At 34.0% G+C, this 16,979-nt stretch overlaps 1 protein-coding gene across 1 annotated transcript in view; it reads right to left on the reverse strand.

The window, feature by feature from the left end:
- The window catches only part of VPS8 (VPS8, CORVET complex subunit), a 255,708-nt gene that overhangs the window by 145,097 nt on the left and 93,632 nt on the right, over positions 1-16,979 (reverse strand). Inside the window, exons 22-24 of the mRNA XM_011383477.2 lie at positions 10,239-10,461; positions 6,927-7,016; positions 4,491-4,542 (exon numbers count right to left, since the gene is read on the reverse strand). Coding sequence (XP_011381779.1) covers positions 4,491-4,542; positions 6,927-7,016; positions 10,239-10,461 — 365 coding nt within the window. The remainder of the gene's footprint in view (positions 1-4,490; positions 4,543-6,926; positions 7,017-10,238; positions 10,462-16,979) is intronic.

Below are 16,979 nucleotides of genomic sequence, written 5' to 3' on the forward strand. Positions count from 1 at the left end.
CTTTCCCCAGCTACACAGTAGTTTTTTAAAACCAACAGTCTTAAAACTACAGTAGCTGTGAAAACCAGCAACCTATTGGCCACTGGGAGGCAGAATGGATTTGAAGCTCCCCAAAAGTCCCATTTTCAGGGTTTGTCTTTTTTCTGTCCTGACTCAAGAGTTTATTCTTCGCAAACAGCACTATCCTCAGGGATTTGCCAGAAACAACCAGGTCAGTTATTTAACTTTACAAGTACCAGAGACGGTGCTACCGAAGGGACTAATAAAAGACTCACCAAAAACTTAAAAGGAAAAACTGGAGGATGGGAGGTCTCCAGGCTTTCAAAAGCTCCAACATATTTCTGGAACTCTACAAGGATATATATATGTACAGGGCTGTGCACATGCCCAGGAAAAACCTAAAAATGCCCTAATCTATAACCTATGGCAGACTTTGAGGCTCTGCACAAGCAGTAAGTGAAGGCTAAGGCAGAATTGTAAACTGCCTGCAGGAGCATTAAAATTCCAAAATAAAATGAGGCAAAAACTTATATACTTAAAGTAAGAAATAGATAATTCAATACTCCACTTTCAATAACATATAGAACAATCAGAAAAAGATGAACAGGAACTAAAAGTCTTAAACAAAACTATAAGCCAACTAGATCTAACAAACATCTATAGAACACTCTACTCAACATATTATTTTCAAGGGTACATATTATTTTCAAGGGTACATGAAACATTCTCCAGAATAGGTCATATGTTAGGCTATAAAACAAGTCTCAATAAATTTAACATATAGAAATTTTACAACGTTCTCTGACTACAATGGAATGAAATTAGAAATAAGTATCAGAAAGAACTGTGAGAAATTCACAAATATGTGGAAATTAAACGATATACTTCTAACGAACCAACTACACAACAGAAATTAGAAAATGCTTTGAAATGAATGAAATGAAGACACAATATGCCAAAACTTATGGGATACAGCTAAAGCATTGCTTTGAGGGATATTTGTAACCATAAACATCTATCTTAAAAGATTTCAAATCAAGAACCTAAACTTCCACCTCAAGAAACTACAAAAAAGAGCAAATTAAACCCAAAGCAAACTAAATAATAAAAACCAAGCTGAAATAAATGAAAAAGGAAAGAAAAATAAAGGATGTCAAAATCAAAATTGGTTCTTTGAAAAGACCAACAAAATTGACAAACCTTTAGCTAGACAGACCAGGAAAAGGAGAGAAGACTCAAGTTACAAGAATCAATGATAAGAGATATCACTACTGACATTACAAAACTAAAATACAAGCGAATACCATAAGCATTATATATCAACAAATTAGATAATGCAGATGAAATAGACAAATTCCTAGAAGTACAAACTATCAAACTGCCTCAAGAAGTAATAGATAATCTGAATACATTTAACAAGCAGAGACTGAACTATAATTTTAAAACTTCCAACAAAGAATATCCCTGGCCCAAATGGCTTCATTAATGAATTCTACCAAACAATGAAATTAACATCAATCCTTCATGAACTCTTCCAAAAAAACAGAAGAGAGAACTCTTTCCAACTCATCCTAGGAAGTAAGTATACCAAGATATCAAGTATACTTGATAACAAGACCAGAAAAAAATATGAAAAGAAAATATACAGAATAATATCCTTTATGAATACAGGCATAAACATCTTCAGGAAAAAAAAAATACTAGCAAACTCAGTACAGCATCATGTAAAAAAAAATTATATACCATGACCTAGTGGGATTATCTCAAGAATGCAAGATTGGCTTAACATACAAAACTCAATCTCAATAGACCATATCAAAAAAAAAGTCAAACCCACAAGATTTTCATAGATGCAGAAAAAAAAAGCATTTGATAAAATCCAACTCTTTAATGCTAAAAACACTTAGCTGACTAGGAAAAGAAGAAAACTTTCTCAAACTGGTAAGGTCATCTGCAAAAAGACCCCACAGTTAACATCACATTATAGGTGAAGGCTGAATGCTTCTCCCTTATATCAAGAAAAAGATAAGGATATCCACTCTTGCTTTTTCTGTTCAACGCTGAGGGCAATTAGGGAAGAAAAAAAATAAAAGGAATAGAAAGGAAGAAGTAAAACTATCCTATTTATAGATGATACGATCTTATATATGTAGAAAATTATAAAAAATCCATTTTAAAAATTAGAATAAATGAATTCAATAAAAATTCAGGACTCAAGACCAATAAATAAAAATCAATTTTTAGACATTAACAATGAATATTCTGAAATGAAATTTAAAAACCAATTCCATTTATGAGTGTATCGAAATAAATGATACTTAGAAATAGATTTAACAACAGTATATGACTTGTACACTGAAAACTGCAAAACAACATTGAAAGAAATTAAACTAGACCTAAAAAAAATGAAAAGGTATCCTGTGTTTATGAATTGGAAGACTTAATAATGTTGATAGCAATATTCCCCAAATTGATCTATAGATTCAAAGCAGTCCTTATCAAAAATCCCAGCTGCCTTTCTGTAGTTTGAGAAAGCAAACTGATTTTAAAAGACCAAAACAAATGGAGAAACATATATTCATAATTAGAAGACTCAGTGATGTTGAGATAGCAATGCTCCCAAATTAATCTACAGAGTCAATGCAATCCCAAACAAAATTCTAATAAACTTTTTAAAAGAACTGATGAGCGATTTTAAAGTTCACTGGAAAGGCAAAGAACCTAGACTAGTTAAAACAATTTTGAAAATAAAGGTACCTGATTTCAAGACTCACTATTAAGCTACAATAATTAAGGCAGTATATTATCGGCATCACATAGACATATAGATCAATGAAATAGCATGGAAATAGAACTACACTTATATGGTCAATTGATTTTTGAGAAAAATCAACTTCTGTCAAAATTTTTTTGACAAAAAAAGTATCAAGGTAATTACATGGAAACGAGACAATCTTTTTGAAAAGTGGTAAGGGAACAACTGATAGCTCTATGGGAAAAAAAATCCTTCAACCTGATGTTGCATCATACATGAAAATTAACTCAAAGTGGATTATAGACTTAAATACAAGTGCTAAACCCATTAAATTTCTAGAAGAATAATTTACAACACTGAACTGTGTAAAGATTTCTTAAACATAATACTAAAAGACTAAACTACAAAAGAAAAAATGAATAAAATGCACTTCGTGAAGATTAAAAACTTTTGTTCTTCGAAAAATATGGTTAAGAAAACAAAAAGGTAAGCTACAGATTAGAAGAGAAAGTTTTTTGCAAGACACACATTGAAAAGGGGCTTGTATCCAGACTACACAAAGAACTCTTATAGGTTCTGCTGGGGAGTTCACTCACTTGTACCCTTATAACTCAACAATATGAAGTCAAATAATGCCTCCTCCACACCCTCAGAAAAGTGCTAAAGATTTAAAGATAATTCACGAAAGAAGATATCTGAATGGGCAACAGGACATGAAAAGATGCTCAACATCAGTAACCATCAGGGAAATAAAAATTGAAATCACAATGAGATACCATACAGCTGGTAGAACAGCTAAAATTTTTAAGAGATTTTAAAAAACTGACCATACCAAGTGCTTGCCAGGATATGAAACAACTGAAACTCTCATATATGCTGATGGGAATGCAAAATGGTACAGATATTTTGAAAAATCATACAGTAAAGTAAAACATATTTACCATAAAATCTACCCATTCCAATCCTAGATGGCTGCCCAAGAAAAATGAACATATATGCCCACACAAAAACTTATTCATAGCTAGGGACCAGCGATAGGGGATAGGGCAGTATAAGGGATACCTGTGGTAATGAAACTGTTCTGTATTTTGACTTTATCTATGTGAATATCTGGTTGTGATATTGTGCTTAAGTTTTGTAGGATGTTATCATTGGGGGAAACTGGATAAAGAGTATATAGGATCTCTTGTGTCATTTCTTACAACTGCATATGAATCTTTAATTTCCTCACAATAAAAAGTTTAATTAAAAACAAAACAGAGCTTGTTTATAAATGTTGTAGCAGCATTACTTATTAAAGATCCAAACTAGAAGCAACTCAAATGTCCATCAACTGGTAAGTAAACAAATGACAGTAGATCCAATTCTTGAAATACCATTCAGCAAAGGGAATGAAATATTAATACATGCAACAACATGGATGAATCTCAAAAACATTATGCTAAATGAAAGAAATAAAAAACCAAAAATTACATACTGTATTATTCCATTTACATGAAATGTGAGACGAAGTAAATCACTGACTGACTGAAGGTGGGACCGTGGGCAAAGGGACAGTAGGAAACTTTTTAGTGTGAAGGAACTATTTCTTCTGTAGTTTGATTATGGCGGTGGTTACATAATTTCATACAATTACCAAAATTCACGCTCTACATGTAAAAATGGTGAATTTTATGATGTTTAAATAATATATTAAAATACCAAAAAAATTAAAAAATTAAAGTTTAGAAAATACCTGTTAGTGTTTTTCCTGCATTCAGAGGAGGAGCAATGACTTTGAAAAGTTTCTGTATGAAAATGAAATAGAAAAACAATACCATTATTTTTTAAAAAGAATATCTTTAAAAAGATAATCAAGGATCGTATGCTAGTAATCACCTTTCTCTGATGGAATTAGACAGTCAAATGTTACTGAGATTAAAAACCTTTCATGTGAACATGAACTGTTTCCGAAGGATCACTGGTAAATAAGCATTTGTTGTTATATTCCTCACAAAAAGAAACCATTTAATAAATACCAGTTAGATGAAGGTCTTTGCTTAGGTTATAATTTCTGATATAAAATATCCTTAGGTTTCTTAAAGTCTTTTATTCTTTAAAACATCATAAGCAAGTAAATGGATTAATAGCCCACCAAAATAATGATGAGAATTACTTTAAACTGAAAACATCTGAATAATCAGCAGCCACGGAAAAAGAAAACAGTCTAAATTTAAGCAGAGCCTCTGAAAATACGATAACAAAAAACTACACTGGGCTTCCTAGAAGTAAGTTTCCAGTTTAGGAGAAGAGGAACCCTTAGCACTGAAAAGTGCAAATGCGGCTGTCCATTAGCATCAAAAAGCCCAATAAAACCAGCCAAACTTTCCCATGGAAGCCCTAAATCCTTTCCCACCCACCCAATGTTTTCTTAAACTAGTATATAAATCTTTACTTCTGCCTAATGAGTTACTTATTACTGAGTACTCCCAGTACACATGTGAATACACCTTGCCCTTTCTCCTGTTAATCTGTCTGTTGTCAGTTAATTTGCAGGCCTCCCCCAACCACTGAGACCTAAGTTGGTAAGAGGAAGTTTTTCCTCCCAATACAAGGCACTACGTTTACTTCTGAAGCAGCCAAAACTGAACTAAAGAAAGATCTCAGAAACTATAGTAGTCATCTCAAATGTGAGGAAAATTTCACTCTAGAAAACCTAGAAAATTTCAAAAGACAGGACATATTCTCTTAATTTAGACCTCTTTAAGTACTAAACTAACTAAACTTTAAACATTGAAAAGAGAGTTCCTTAAAGGAAGAGAATTATAAAAGAGGAAACACAGAATGCATCTAACCTCCCACTGCTAAAATCTCCAAATGACTATTTAATAACAAATACCAAGCTCCTGCTGAAAACCACTGAACTTGAAAACCACTCTTAACAGAAAACAAGGCAACCTGGATGTTCCATCTGAGATGTACAGGTATAAATACAAACCAGATTTTGAAGAATAAAAAATCCACACAAAACAAAAACTTCAAAAGCAACAATAACACAAACCCAGCAATCATTTTTATCAACTTAAAACACATCAGATTAGAATCTGTTTTTTAGGAATTATTTCGAGAGAAAGTAGAAATTGCATTAATTCTTCCTAATTGTGGTTTAGTAGTTCTGCATGCAGAGAGGCCTTGGACCTCACTGAGGAGGCAGCTGACAGCTCTTTCTCAGGGAAGTACTGGACCTGGGTCAGAGGAAGCAGCTGAGAGGTGTTCAAGTGTAAAAAATATTTAGTTGACATACAATCAGGGTCAAAAGCAGGGGAATAGGGCTGTGGCTCTTATTTTGGAAACTGACCAAGAGAAGAGAGGTACAACCAAATATAAAGGAGTTCCGAATTGAGAGGGATACTCACCAACCTAAATGTGTTTAAAGAAGACTGAACTATCATGCTGACTCAATAATACTGGAGATAGTTTTGGATGACCATTTAATATGCAAAAAAGTTGACTGGATGCCTTCAGCAGATGCCTGACTCTTTTGAGCCAAGTATTTAGTCACTGTAATAAGGCAATGGGCTGGCAGGGCACCACATCTTTCCAAAATCCATTATTCTCAACTCTGTCTTCAGATATAAAGCAAGTAACAAGACGGATACAGGGTTTTTAAATACCCAAATGCTTTTTAGATGTTCTCTTCTAGTGTAAGAAGAAATAATTCTAATATAATGAATGCTATAAAATTCTGAGCTTGGAAAAGCAACAAATCAGCAGATTTCCAATATTTTCAGGACCTCCCCGCAGCAGAATATATCTACAAACAGTATTACTCAATAGCACATTTTCTACATACAATAACTATATATAGTTAATTTTTTATACCTTTTAGAAAAGCTATTATAATATTAAAAATTCTTAGGAAAAAACATAAAGTCTAACAGTCATGCATTAATTTTATCTATTGTACCCTGAGATTTAAATATCTACTTATGAAGATTAAAAAAAAAAAAGAAAGTAATGGCAGAAAATATGAAATTAAAGGCTACTTTATAAATTCCCAAATGGGTGAAAGTCTAATAAATCATTAAAAAATTATTGGATGAGAACAGAAACTATTCAAAGCAAATAGAGAACAGGGAAAAAACACTAATAAACAATATTAAATATGTACCAAATTTAGAAAGTATCTTACCTCCATTGGACTAATAAACTCATTCATGCCTCTGTTGTAGACATAGATCATAGCATCATACAGATGATTTTCCCAGCACATGAGAACTACCTATAAAAAGGAAAAGTTGCTTCGTCCATACAATTCAATAAGTCTATCCAATTATTTTCCTTAAACTTTTAAGAATGAAGATCCTGAATTCTCCTCCCTAATTTTTCTTATTCATTCTCTGAAAAAAATTGAAGTACTCAAAGATAGGCCATGGTAGGAACTGTTGGAGGTTCACTACTGCTCTGAACAATATAATAGTTACTTTAAACAACCTTCATCTATTTTTATTTTGTCTCTATTCTTCCCTTTTCTATATACATTTTACCTTCGGTCAATAGTTTATAAATATTTAGTAAACACTAGATTTGGGTCCTCTCCTAAACACTGGAGCTAAAGTGATAAATAAAACAAACCCAGACCTAGTATCTACCCTTACAGAACTTCTATTCATCTTGGACACTACTAACTAAAAGAAGGGAGGGCCACAAAATGGTATGTGAGTTAAGACTTGGGGAAGACACTCAATTACACAAATAATTCATTTACGATTGTGATAAGTATTATGAAGGAACATGACTTGGTCTGGGATATTCAAGTATCATTCTTGAGGAAGCAATATTTAAGCTAGGACCTAAAGAATGCATGTATGTGAGTCAAAAGCATAGGTAGAAACTAGGGACTCTGCAGTCAGAAGCAGTAAAGAGGGTGGTCCCAATGTGGAAAGGAACTTGAAATGTTTAAGAATGGAGAGAAATCAAAGTGAGAAAATATTTAGGAAGAATAATAGAGATGACTTAAATATAGAGTACTTCGTATTCTGTTCCTATGAGACTTATTTATACTATAGAGTGCTAAAGAGAGGGCTAGAGTAGAGGAGTACAGGTCGACGAAGGAGAATGATAGAGGTAAGAGAAAAAACTAAAGTGAAGTGTCATTGGGGTAGTTTTTCTAGAGAAAGGCATGTTCTTGGACCTCTTCTCTTCTCTCACTACCCACCCTCTCAGCCAGTGCCATGATCATACATCTTTTTGCTGATGACTAACACATTTACAGCTTCGGCCCTAATCTACTCTCTGAATCATATATCCAACCACTTACTTGCTATCGTCATCTGAATGTCTAGTAGCTATCTCAAAATAAAATGGCAAAATAGAATTTGATTTTGTCTCCTAAACTTAACCCACCCCAGTCTTCCAAACTTCTTAAAGGAATCACTACCTTGTTTCTTGAGCCAAAAAACTAGGCATCATCCTTATATTCTTTCCACTCCCTTGCATCCAATTCATCAGCAAATCAGTTCTACCTCTAAAACATTTCCAAAATCTGGCCATGTCTCTCCATCTCCCTGTTACCATCTCTAGCCAGGACCACTCCCTGGACCAGCTCCTAACTAGTATCCCACCCCTTGACCCCCACCCTTCATTCTGCTGTCCCTAAAGTAAACCAGAGTGATGTTGCTTAAAACTTTTTAGTGATTTTAGAACAACATGGAAAAATCCGTACCTTGCTCTGAAAGCTCTACCTCTCACTCTCAACTACATTTCAAATTTATTTGCTTTTTATCTGTTACAAGGTATGTGTGTGTGTGCACCTATGTATAGGTACGTATGATTTTTTTGGCATTGTTACTTTTACCTACAATAATCTTCTCCTCCAAGATCTTTGCATTACTGATTCCTTCCTGTCATTCATATTCCAGACTCAGGGTTACTTTCTTAGAAAAGGCTTTTATAATCAGCCAGTCTAAAGTAGACCCTCAATTCTCTCCCTATCTGCTTGCCTGTTTGATTTTTAACATAACGGTTGTTTTCAGATATTTCTTATTTATTTACTTGTTTATATTTATTGTCAAACTTTTTTGCTAAGCTCTAAGCCATATGAGAGGATAAACCTTGTCCACGAGGGTCACTGAAGCATCCGCAGAGCCTGACACTCAATAAATGCTCTTTGAATTAATGAACAAATGCTGTGAAAGAATAAAATTTGAAAAATATCAATTGATATAGTAGACATGGAGGTCATTGCTGACTGTGGTGAAAGCAAACTTGAAGAGTTATTAGGATGTAAACAAAAACACAAATAGCAACCTACGCAAGATGCTTTCAAGAAATCTGGCTGTATAACTGGGAAGAGTGAAATGGGGCAGGAACCTAGGGGAACAAGAGGAACAGGACTGATATGGAGGGAAGGGAGACTGAGATTTTTAAAAAACTGTTTTAACATGAAAAAGACTGAAAAATATTTACATAGTATTGAGGAAAAGCTAGAAATGTTGGAAAAAGAAGAAATTAGAAATTTCTCCTATACTGGTTGATAGGTAAATAAAGCTATATTGATAACAAGTTCTCAAATCATCAGACTTATTATTGGACTGTGAAGATTATACCAAATTACTCCTATAATAGGAAGGCATGTAGAAAAGGGAATCTGGCTTTACTTTACAAATTCACAGCTATTTATAAAGAGCTTCCAGAAAGAATAACCATTTTTCCAAACCCTTCATTTTTATGTAATTTTGCACATTAAAAAAAAATTTTTTTTGTTATTCTATCTAAGATCTTTTTAAGTTACTCATATTTTAGCCCAATAGAGCTTAGTGCCTTTGTGCCTTTGCGGGAGTAACATGCTCATTATTAGGACTAATGTGGAACTAAAGAGTTAAACTGTGAAATACCTTAGGCCAGACTACATACTGCTCCTCTTAAGGACTGAAAACTTATTGTGGAGACCTCAGATGTACTGAAAGTATATTATCTAACAATGGGCTGGCTGATGACACTGAGACACCCTACAATATTCTTATACTATTTCAAAACTCAATGTATGAAAATTATCAACTCTGGACTTAGAAACTAGTTTTTTTTTTTTAAAGACATCATACTCTTAAAAGTAAAAATATTTTATTACTTATATGAAAGTACTCATAGTTGAATTCACTTTCAGGATGAAAACTGTAGTAGTGAACAAACAGATGAAGAAGGAACAGTCAATAAGCATTTACTGAGCAACTACCAAATATAAACTCTATGATAAGAGTTCTAGGGAATGTCAAAGAAACAGAAAACTGCTGGCTTGCAGGAGTTCATAATCTAGCTTTCATTAAAAAACAGTCCTAAGAAATATATTGACAAATACAAGTATATAAGAAATCTTACCCAAAGTGCTCAATAAGTAATTGGGGCTTACTTACTGAGGCAGATGGCAGATTGAGGCCTGATCAGTCAAGTAAATATAATCAACAAAGGATTGATGTTTATTCCAGAAGTTAGTCTATAAACTCACCTGTTGAATATCTAAGCTGGTGATATCCATATGTACAATGAGGGCTTCCACGTTTTCCATTAACTTTTTATCTTGGAAATGAACAATCAAGTCTTTCATTACCTGGGGTGTGATCCCCACCAGTTTATCACTTAAAATATATGGCTCAAGGCACTCCAAAAACACTCCTTTGGCCACTGAATTCTCGCTTAATTTATCATACATCTGGCTAAATAGAAGATCCCTATAAAAGAAAGGAAAAAAAAATTAGGAACATTCCAAACATTCATTAAATTCAGTCTGCTAAGTATATAATCTTTTTCCTATTTCAATTTACAAGTTTATCAAAAATAGTAACAATATTTGCGCAGAGCTTTATATTGTGAAAACCTTTTTATATACACTATCTTAATTAATTTTCCCAGTACTTCTTTTACAGATAAGAAAAGTTAATTAACTTAAATTATTTGCTGAGAGTCACATAGCTAACAAGTGACAGAGTCAGAATCTGAACTCCTCTTTCTGGCCTAAATCTTGTGCTGAATTTATTATGGCACACATCTTAAAAACAACACTGACATGGGAGCAGGTAGTATGGTGCACATGACGATGTAGGAAAAAAATTTAAAAAGACTATTCACAAGTTAGCCTTTCCTCTTTTCTGGTACCTAAATATTCTTAGCTGATCTGCAGAGGCATTTTGCTACTTCATTTAGTTCTTACCATTTGCTTCCCAAAGGATTTAAGCAGTAATAATTGATGGTAGAAGAAGAAAATGTTCAACATTTCAAAAAATATGTCAAAACAATTTTATCGCAGAAACAAAAATGTTTTTAATTAATCTCAATGCCACCATACTCGATAATTATATTTTATGTATTTCATATTCCTTCTGCAGAGTTTATTAATTCTAAATTGTTTTCATGTAACATTATATGGTAAGCATTGTCCTAAGTTACTATATACTTTTAAAATGACCATTTTATCTAATTCACAATGTTTCAATATGCTGAAACACCAGAATTTGCTTAACTATTCCTATAGCGTTGGCTATATCACTTATTTCCAGTATTTTAATATTATGAATGATGCCACAATGAACATCTACATATACAGTCTTTCCCATTTAGGGGCCTTAACTCCTTAGTCATTCTACTTTTAGAAATTTATGTCTACCTAAAAGATATGAAATCTTTTTGTAGCACCTGAAATGTGTTTCTAAATTAGCTTCAAAAAGTATCAGTACCAATTTATACTGCCACCCGCAATGTATAATATCAATTTCGCCAGATAATTGTGTTTGTTTTTTTTTCCTGGATAATTTAATAAGTATAAATTAAACGACATCACTGTTTTTAATTCTGATGACTGGAAAAATTAAATATTTTCCATCATTCCATTTCTGTAGTGTATTGCCTGTTATCATTCACCCATTCATTCATTTCTTTTTTTAATATAAAAACTGTACTAATTCTCTATAGTATTATTTATTTACTTTACTAAATGTATAATCTCGTTATATGAGTATCATGTTAACCATGAAAAGTGCTAGATGTTTATCCACAGGTATAGTCTTCATGACAAGTTCCACAAAAAAGCAAGGAAGATTCTGAAAGGAGAAGAATGGGGTCCTGCCTCATTTGAGGTCCTGAAAGGGGCCAGATGATAAACAGACTGGCTGCAACTGCACCTGAACCATATGCCACTTTCCAATAAACAGTATTTGCAATATCCTGGCGGGGGAGGGAATCCATATCCATTAATTTTTATCTCATATCCACAAATGTAAGTAATTTTTGCATCATTTTTACCCTTTGCTTCATATTTATCAGAGTATATTTCATGTTAGTTTCATTTTAATCCATACTCCATCACATTTTTGTGATTACCAATTACTAACCAAGTGAAAGAAACTGAGATTAATGAAGCTTTACTGTAAGAAATATAGAGTAACAAGGTAACTCTAATGAATTTAAAGAAAATGTATTTGCTAGTCCTTGCACTCTGTAATGTGTTGTTAAAAACAACATGCCAGGGAAGATAATTATATATTTTATTTCAGCATAAAAAGCCCTGGGGAGGAGAATTAAAGAGCTAAAAATTCAGTCAACAGAGCATAAAAGTTGACAAAGAAGGCACTCCTGTGACACATAGCGGCAAACAATGCTGGTGAGATAAATGGCAAAACTACAAGTTTCTTTCTTAACCAGTCAGAAGCTAGAATAAAGAAGCAAGAAAATAAAATTCAGCAACTCCTATCTACATCTCTTCCTTGAAATATAAATAAAACAAAATTCTAAGACATGTTTTCATCATTTCGGGAGAATATTTATTAGAGCATTAGGGAAGGAAGGAGAAAGAAAAGTACATATGAAAAAAGTTTTTAGGCCTTGTGTTTCTTTCTATATTTAAGCATTACACTCCAGAGTGCTGACTTTGTTTACTGGGAAGGCTAAAATCCAAATTGCTGTTTATCACTTCTAGCTTAGCCTCCCTGTAACCAGTATAACAGAAAATCCATTCTGAATAATAGAAGACAATCAAAGAGGTCTGCTTTCTACATAACTTCACTTTGTGTGAATACTCAAAGTATTATTTGGAGTTTATCATTCATAACTTCAAATTGATACAGAAAATGGATAAATTTGTGTGTTATTAATTTTATAATTCAAAAAAAATGCGAAGAATAAAGCTTTGATAATTGCAAATTTAGAGAGTGTCTGAGCGAGCAAGAGCATCAATCCTAACACTTGCCATTCTATACGAAACACATCACCATAACCAAATAAACAAATCCCCACTAGATATAAGTGGCATTTAATAAATCTAAAATTGATTTGGGTTGGTCTCTTTATTTACAGAAGTAAAAGTAAAGTTCAAATGAACTTTATGAAATTATGTTCAAAATGCTCTGTTTTCTGATACAAGCATCACAATTTGTAAAGATTTCTTTTAAAAATGCATAGCTTAATTGTGGTGAGGGTTGTAAATATACTAAAAATTACTGAATTGTATACTTTAAAAAGATGAATTTTATGGTATGTGAATTATAGCTGAATATATCTGTTATAAAATTAAAAGGGAATGGCACTTTTCCCCCTGAGCTCTGATGTTTAAAATTTTAACAGGCAGTTGTCAAGAAAACGGTATTCAAAACATGCAGCTCCTCAACCATGCTTGATAACTGAGATCTTTCTGTTTCTCAAACAATAATCCTGATGTTGAACAATGAGACTTAACGAATACCCTGGCTATCAAAAGACTATATCAGGTTCACTTTAGATTTCACAGAAATATTTTTAGTTCATATTTATATATAATTCAAGTAATCTGAATAATGGCTTATCTTTGGATATTTGCTTGTAGTGATACATGCTCAAAGTGGTCAAGATCATCCATATACAGCACCTATTTTGTTTTTATAACAGCTTTATTGAGAAATCATTCACATATAGTAACATTGTACCTATTTTTAAACAATGTTTAAAATTATAATTATAGTTCAAGTAAACTTTGGATCTATTCTGAAAATAAACTTAAATTATGGCTACTGTTGTACAGGCAAAATGACAAATCATTAAATGTCCTACAAAAAGCCTTGAGACATATCCTTTGTCTAATATTAAAAAATAATACACACTACTAAATTGAAATGAAATTGTGGAACAGAGACAATATTATGAGAATAAAAGCACACATCTTTAAAAATAATTTCCTGTCATTTCCGATTTTAAAGAATTCATACAGAGACTATAAAGCCAAATTTTAACCAAAAAAACCAACATATTGGTCAGTATGCCCTACAGAGAAAAAGAAGTGTGGCTCTTGCCATAGTGAAAAGGATTTTACATTATAAAAGAATTCTTAAATATGAATGGGAATACATATATACACTACTTTAATTAATATTACTGCTGGGTATAGGGTTCTATGAATTATGATACAGAGGTAATAGTAACTATAATGTAATGATTAAAATTAATTTCAGAGTTAAAATTAATTTCAGAATATGTATTGTATTTATAATTGGACCCACATAAGAAACAGTATAATAAGAGGGCTGACTATAAAAACAATGTACCCAATCAGAACATATTAATATAAAAAGGAGTCTAGGGGCTAGCACTGAGTATCTACGTGATGACCCTAGAAGTGAAAGAAGTTACCTGAAATTGACTTAGTCCTAAATTATGTTTTGTAATGTATATTTGTGTTATGCACAATCTGAATATTCCTTAAAGCAATCTTAATGTCACAGATACTTTGCAAACTTGGGAATATAGAAGAGAAAACCCTAGAAGTAAATGGAATCAAATGTCAAAGAAGAGAGTAATTTCAACAAGAAGGTGACACAGGTTGTTAACTTTGCCCCTTTTCCATAACAAGAACGACAACTATTCAAGAACAAGACACCACAGAGAGAATTTTAGAACATGGGAGTGAGCCTGAAGCACACCCCTGTTCCGGAGACCAAGACAGACTGCATTAGAAGGGCAAGAGAAGTGGTTACATGCTGACTGCATTTGCCTTTCCCCCAAGCCAATGCAGCACCATGCAGAGAGGTGTTCCCTGAGTCTCTGGTTCCTCCAGTGGAAAAGAGAGACCAAAGGCGACAACTAGCAGCTCTCGCCCTGAGCTTGTGGGTCACTTGCAAAAGCCTTTACTCTGATCTTGCACCACAGGAATTGCAGGAGAATCTGCAAAAATCAACCAATGGGAATCTGACTGTAATGGAGAAGGGAGGTGGGGCTTGCAAAAACTGGCTGATGGATCTTGACAGATGGAATTCTTACCTGCAGAGCCCAAGTAGTAATTCCAACCTATGGCTTTGCTCGTCTGTAGAACCAAATCAGAAGTGTACTCTGACCAGGGAACTCAGTGGGGTGTATATCTGCCTGATTCAAATCCTCAAATGAAGAGTTTTGCTGGCCCTAGAACTCAGTCTGCCCATACCCAAGCAGGGAGGTGAATCACAGCCCCACCCTCTGTGGAGACTATCTTCAGGGCCTATCTGACCAGAAGGGTTGAAGACAACTCACGGAAGCTGTGTGGACCAGGGGAACTCAAGCCCAGAGGCAGGCTGGAAGAGCTGAAAGTTTGCAGAACAAAACCAGTGGCCCTGTTTGGTCAGGGAACTTGGGGTATGGGTTGGCTTGATTTAAGAAGCACAGTAAACACAGAGCTTTACTGGCTTTAGAGATGCTTCTCCTCCTGTGCCCAGGCGGGGACTAATTCATAACCCTGCTCATTGCTGAATACAGCCTTCAGCCTGTCTGACCAGAGAAGCTAACCAGAGCACATGGGAAGTTGTATAGACCTATATACATTGGCACTTGAACAGAGCACAGCCCATGGCATCTCATCTGCAGAGCAAAACTGGTGGCCTCATCTGACCAAGGCCATCAATACACACTCTGACTTGATTTGGATTCCCAAATAATGAGCTGTACAGGGCCTGGGTCTCACCTCATTCCCTTACCAGAGCAGGAAAACTAATTCATAGTCCTAATTACTACCGAATACAGTAATCAGTACTGACCAACTAGCAAGCCTGACCAGAGAATGCAGGCAACTGCAGAGCGAATCCTATAGCCTCACTTGGGTAGGAAACCAAGCCAGCAGTCCTATCTAACTGTTCAGCGAGTGGCATGAACAGTTTATCTCACCCAAGACCAGACCATAATAGCAGGACCCACCAAAGATATTATCAGCAGACCCAGAAACCCAAGTGACATGAACAGTTTATCTCACCCAAGACCAGACCATAATAGCAGGACCCACCAAAGATATTATCAGCAGACCCAGAAACCCAAACTGATTGGTGAAGAACTGCCTCTGTCAAAACAAATCTGTAAGGTCTAAAACAGGAGCCCAATTACTCAAATGCACAGATATCAACATAGGGATCATGAAAAACCAGGTAAACAAAACACTAACAAAAGAAATTTAAAAAGCTCCAATAACTGACCCCAAAGAAATGGAGATCATGAATTGTCAGACAAAGAATTCAAACTAATCCTCCTAAGGAAGTTTAGTGAACTACAATAAACACAGAAAGACAACTAAAAAAAATTAAGAAAACAATGCACAAACAAAAAGAGAAGTTTGACAAAGAAACAGCAAATATTAACAAAAAACAAACAAACAAAAAACAGAAATCTTAGAGCTGAAAAATACAATAATTGACCTGAAGAATTCAAGAGTTTCAAAAGTAGAACTGACCACAAAGAAGAAAGAATCGGTGTCCTGGAGAACAGGACATTGGAAATTACCCAGTTAGAGGAGCAGGGGAAAAAAAAGAATAAAGAATGCCTATGGGAATTATAGGACACATAAAAAGAAACAATATTTTGGGAAATCCAGAAAAAGAAGAGAAACAGAAAATGTATTTAAAGCAATAATGGTTGAAAACTTCCCCAAACTTGGGGAGAGAAATGGACATCCAGGTCCATGAAGCTCAAAAGATACCAAATAGGTTGAACCCAAATAGGGCTATACCGAAACACATAATAATTACATTGTCAAAAGTCAAAGACAAAGAAAGAGTTTTAAGAGCAGCAAAAAAAAAGAAAGAAAGAAAAGTTATATACAAGAGAACCCCCCATAAGATTACAGGTGTATTTCTCAACAGAAACTTGGTAGGCCACGAGAGAATGGGATAACACATTCAAAATACTGAAAGAAAACAATTGTCAAACTAGAATTCACTTTACATAATGCCCCTGGGCATCCACACAATTTAGAACATCCAAATGTAAAAGT

This window comes from Pteropus vampyrus, unplaced genomic scaffold (assembly GCF_000151845.1).
Source record: "Pteropus vampyrus isolate Shadow unplaced genomic scaffold, Pvam_2.0 Scaffold14, whole genome shotgun sequence".
NCBI lineage: Eukaryota > Metazoa > Chordata > Mammalia > Chiroptera > Pteropodidae > Pteropus > Pteropus vampyrus.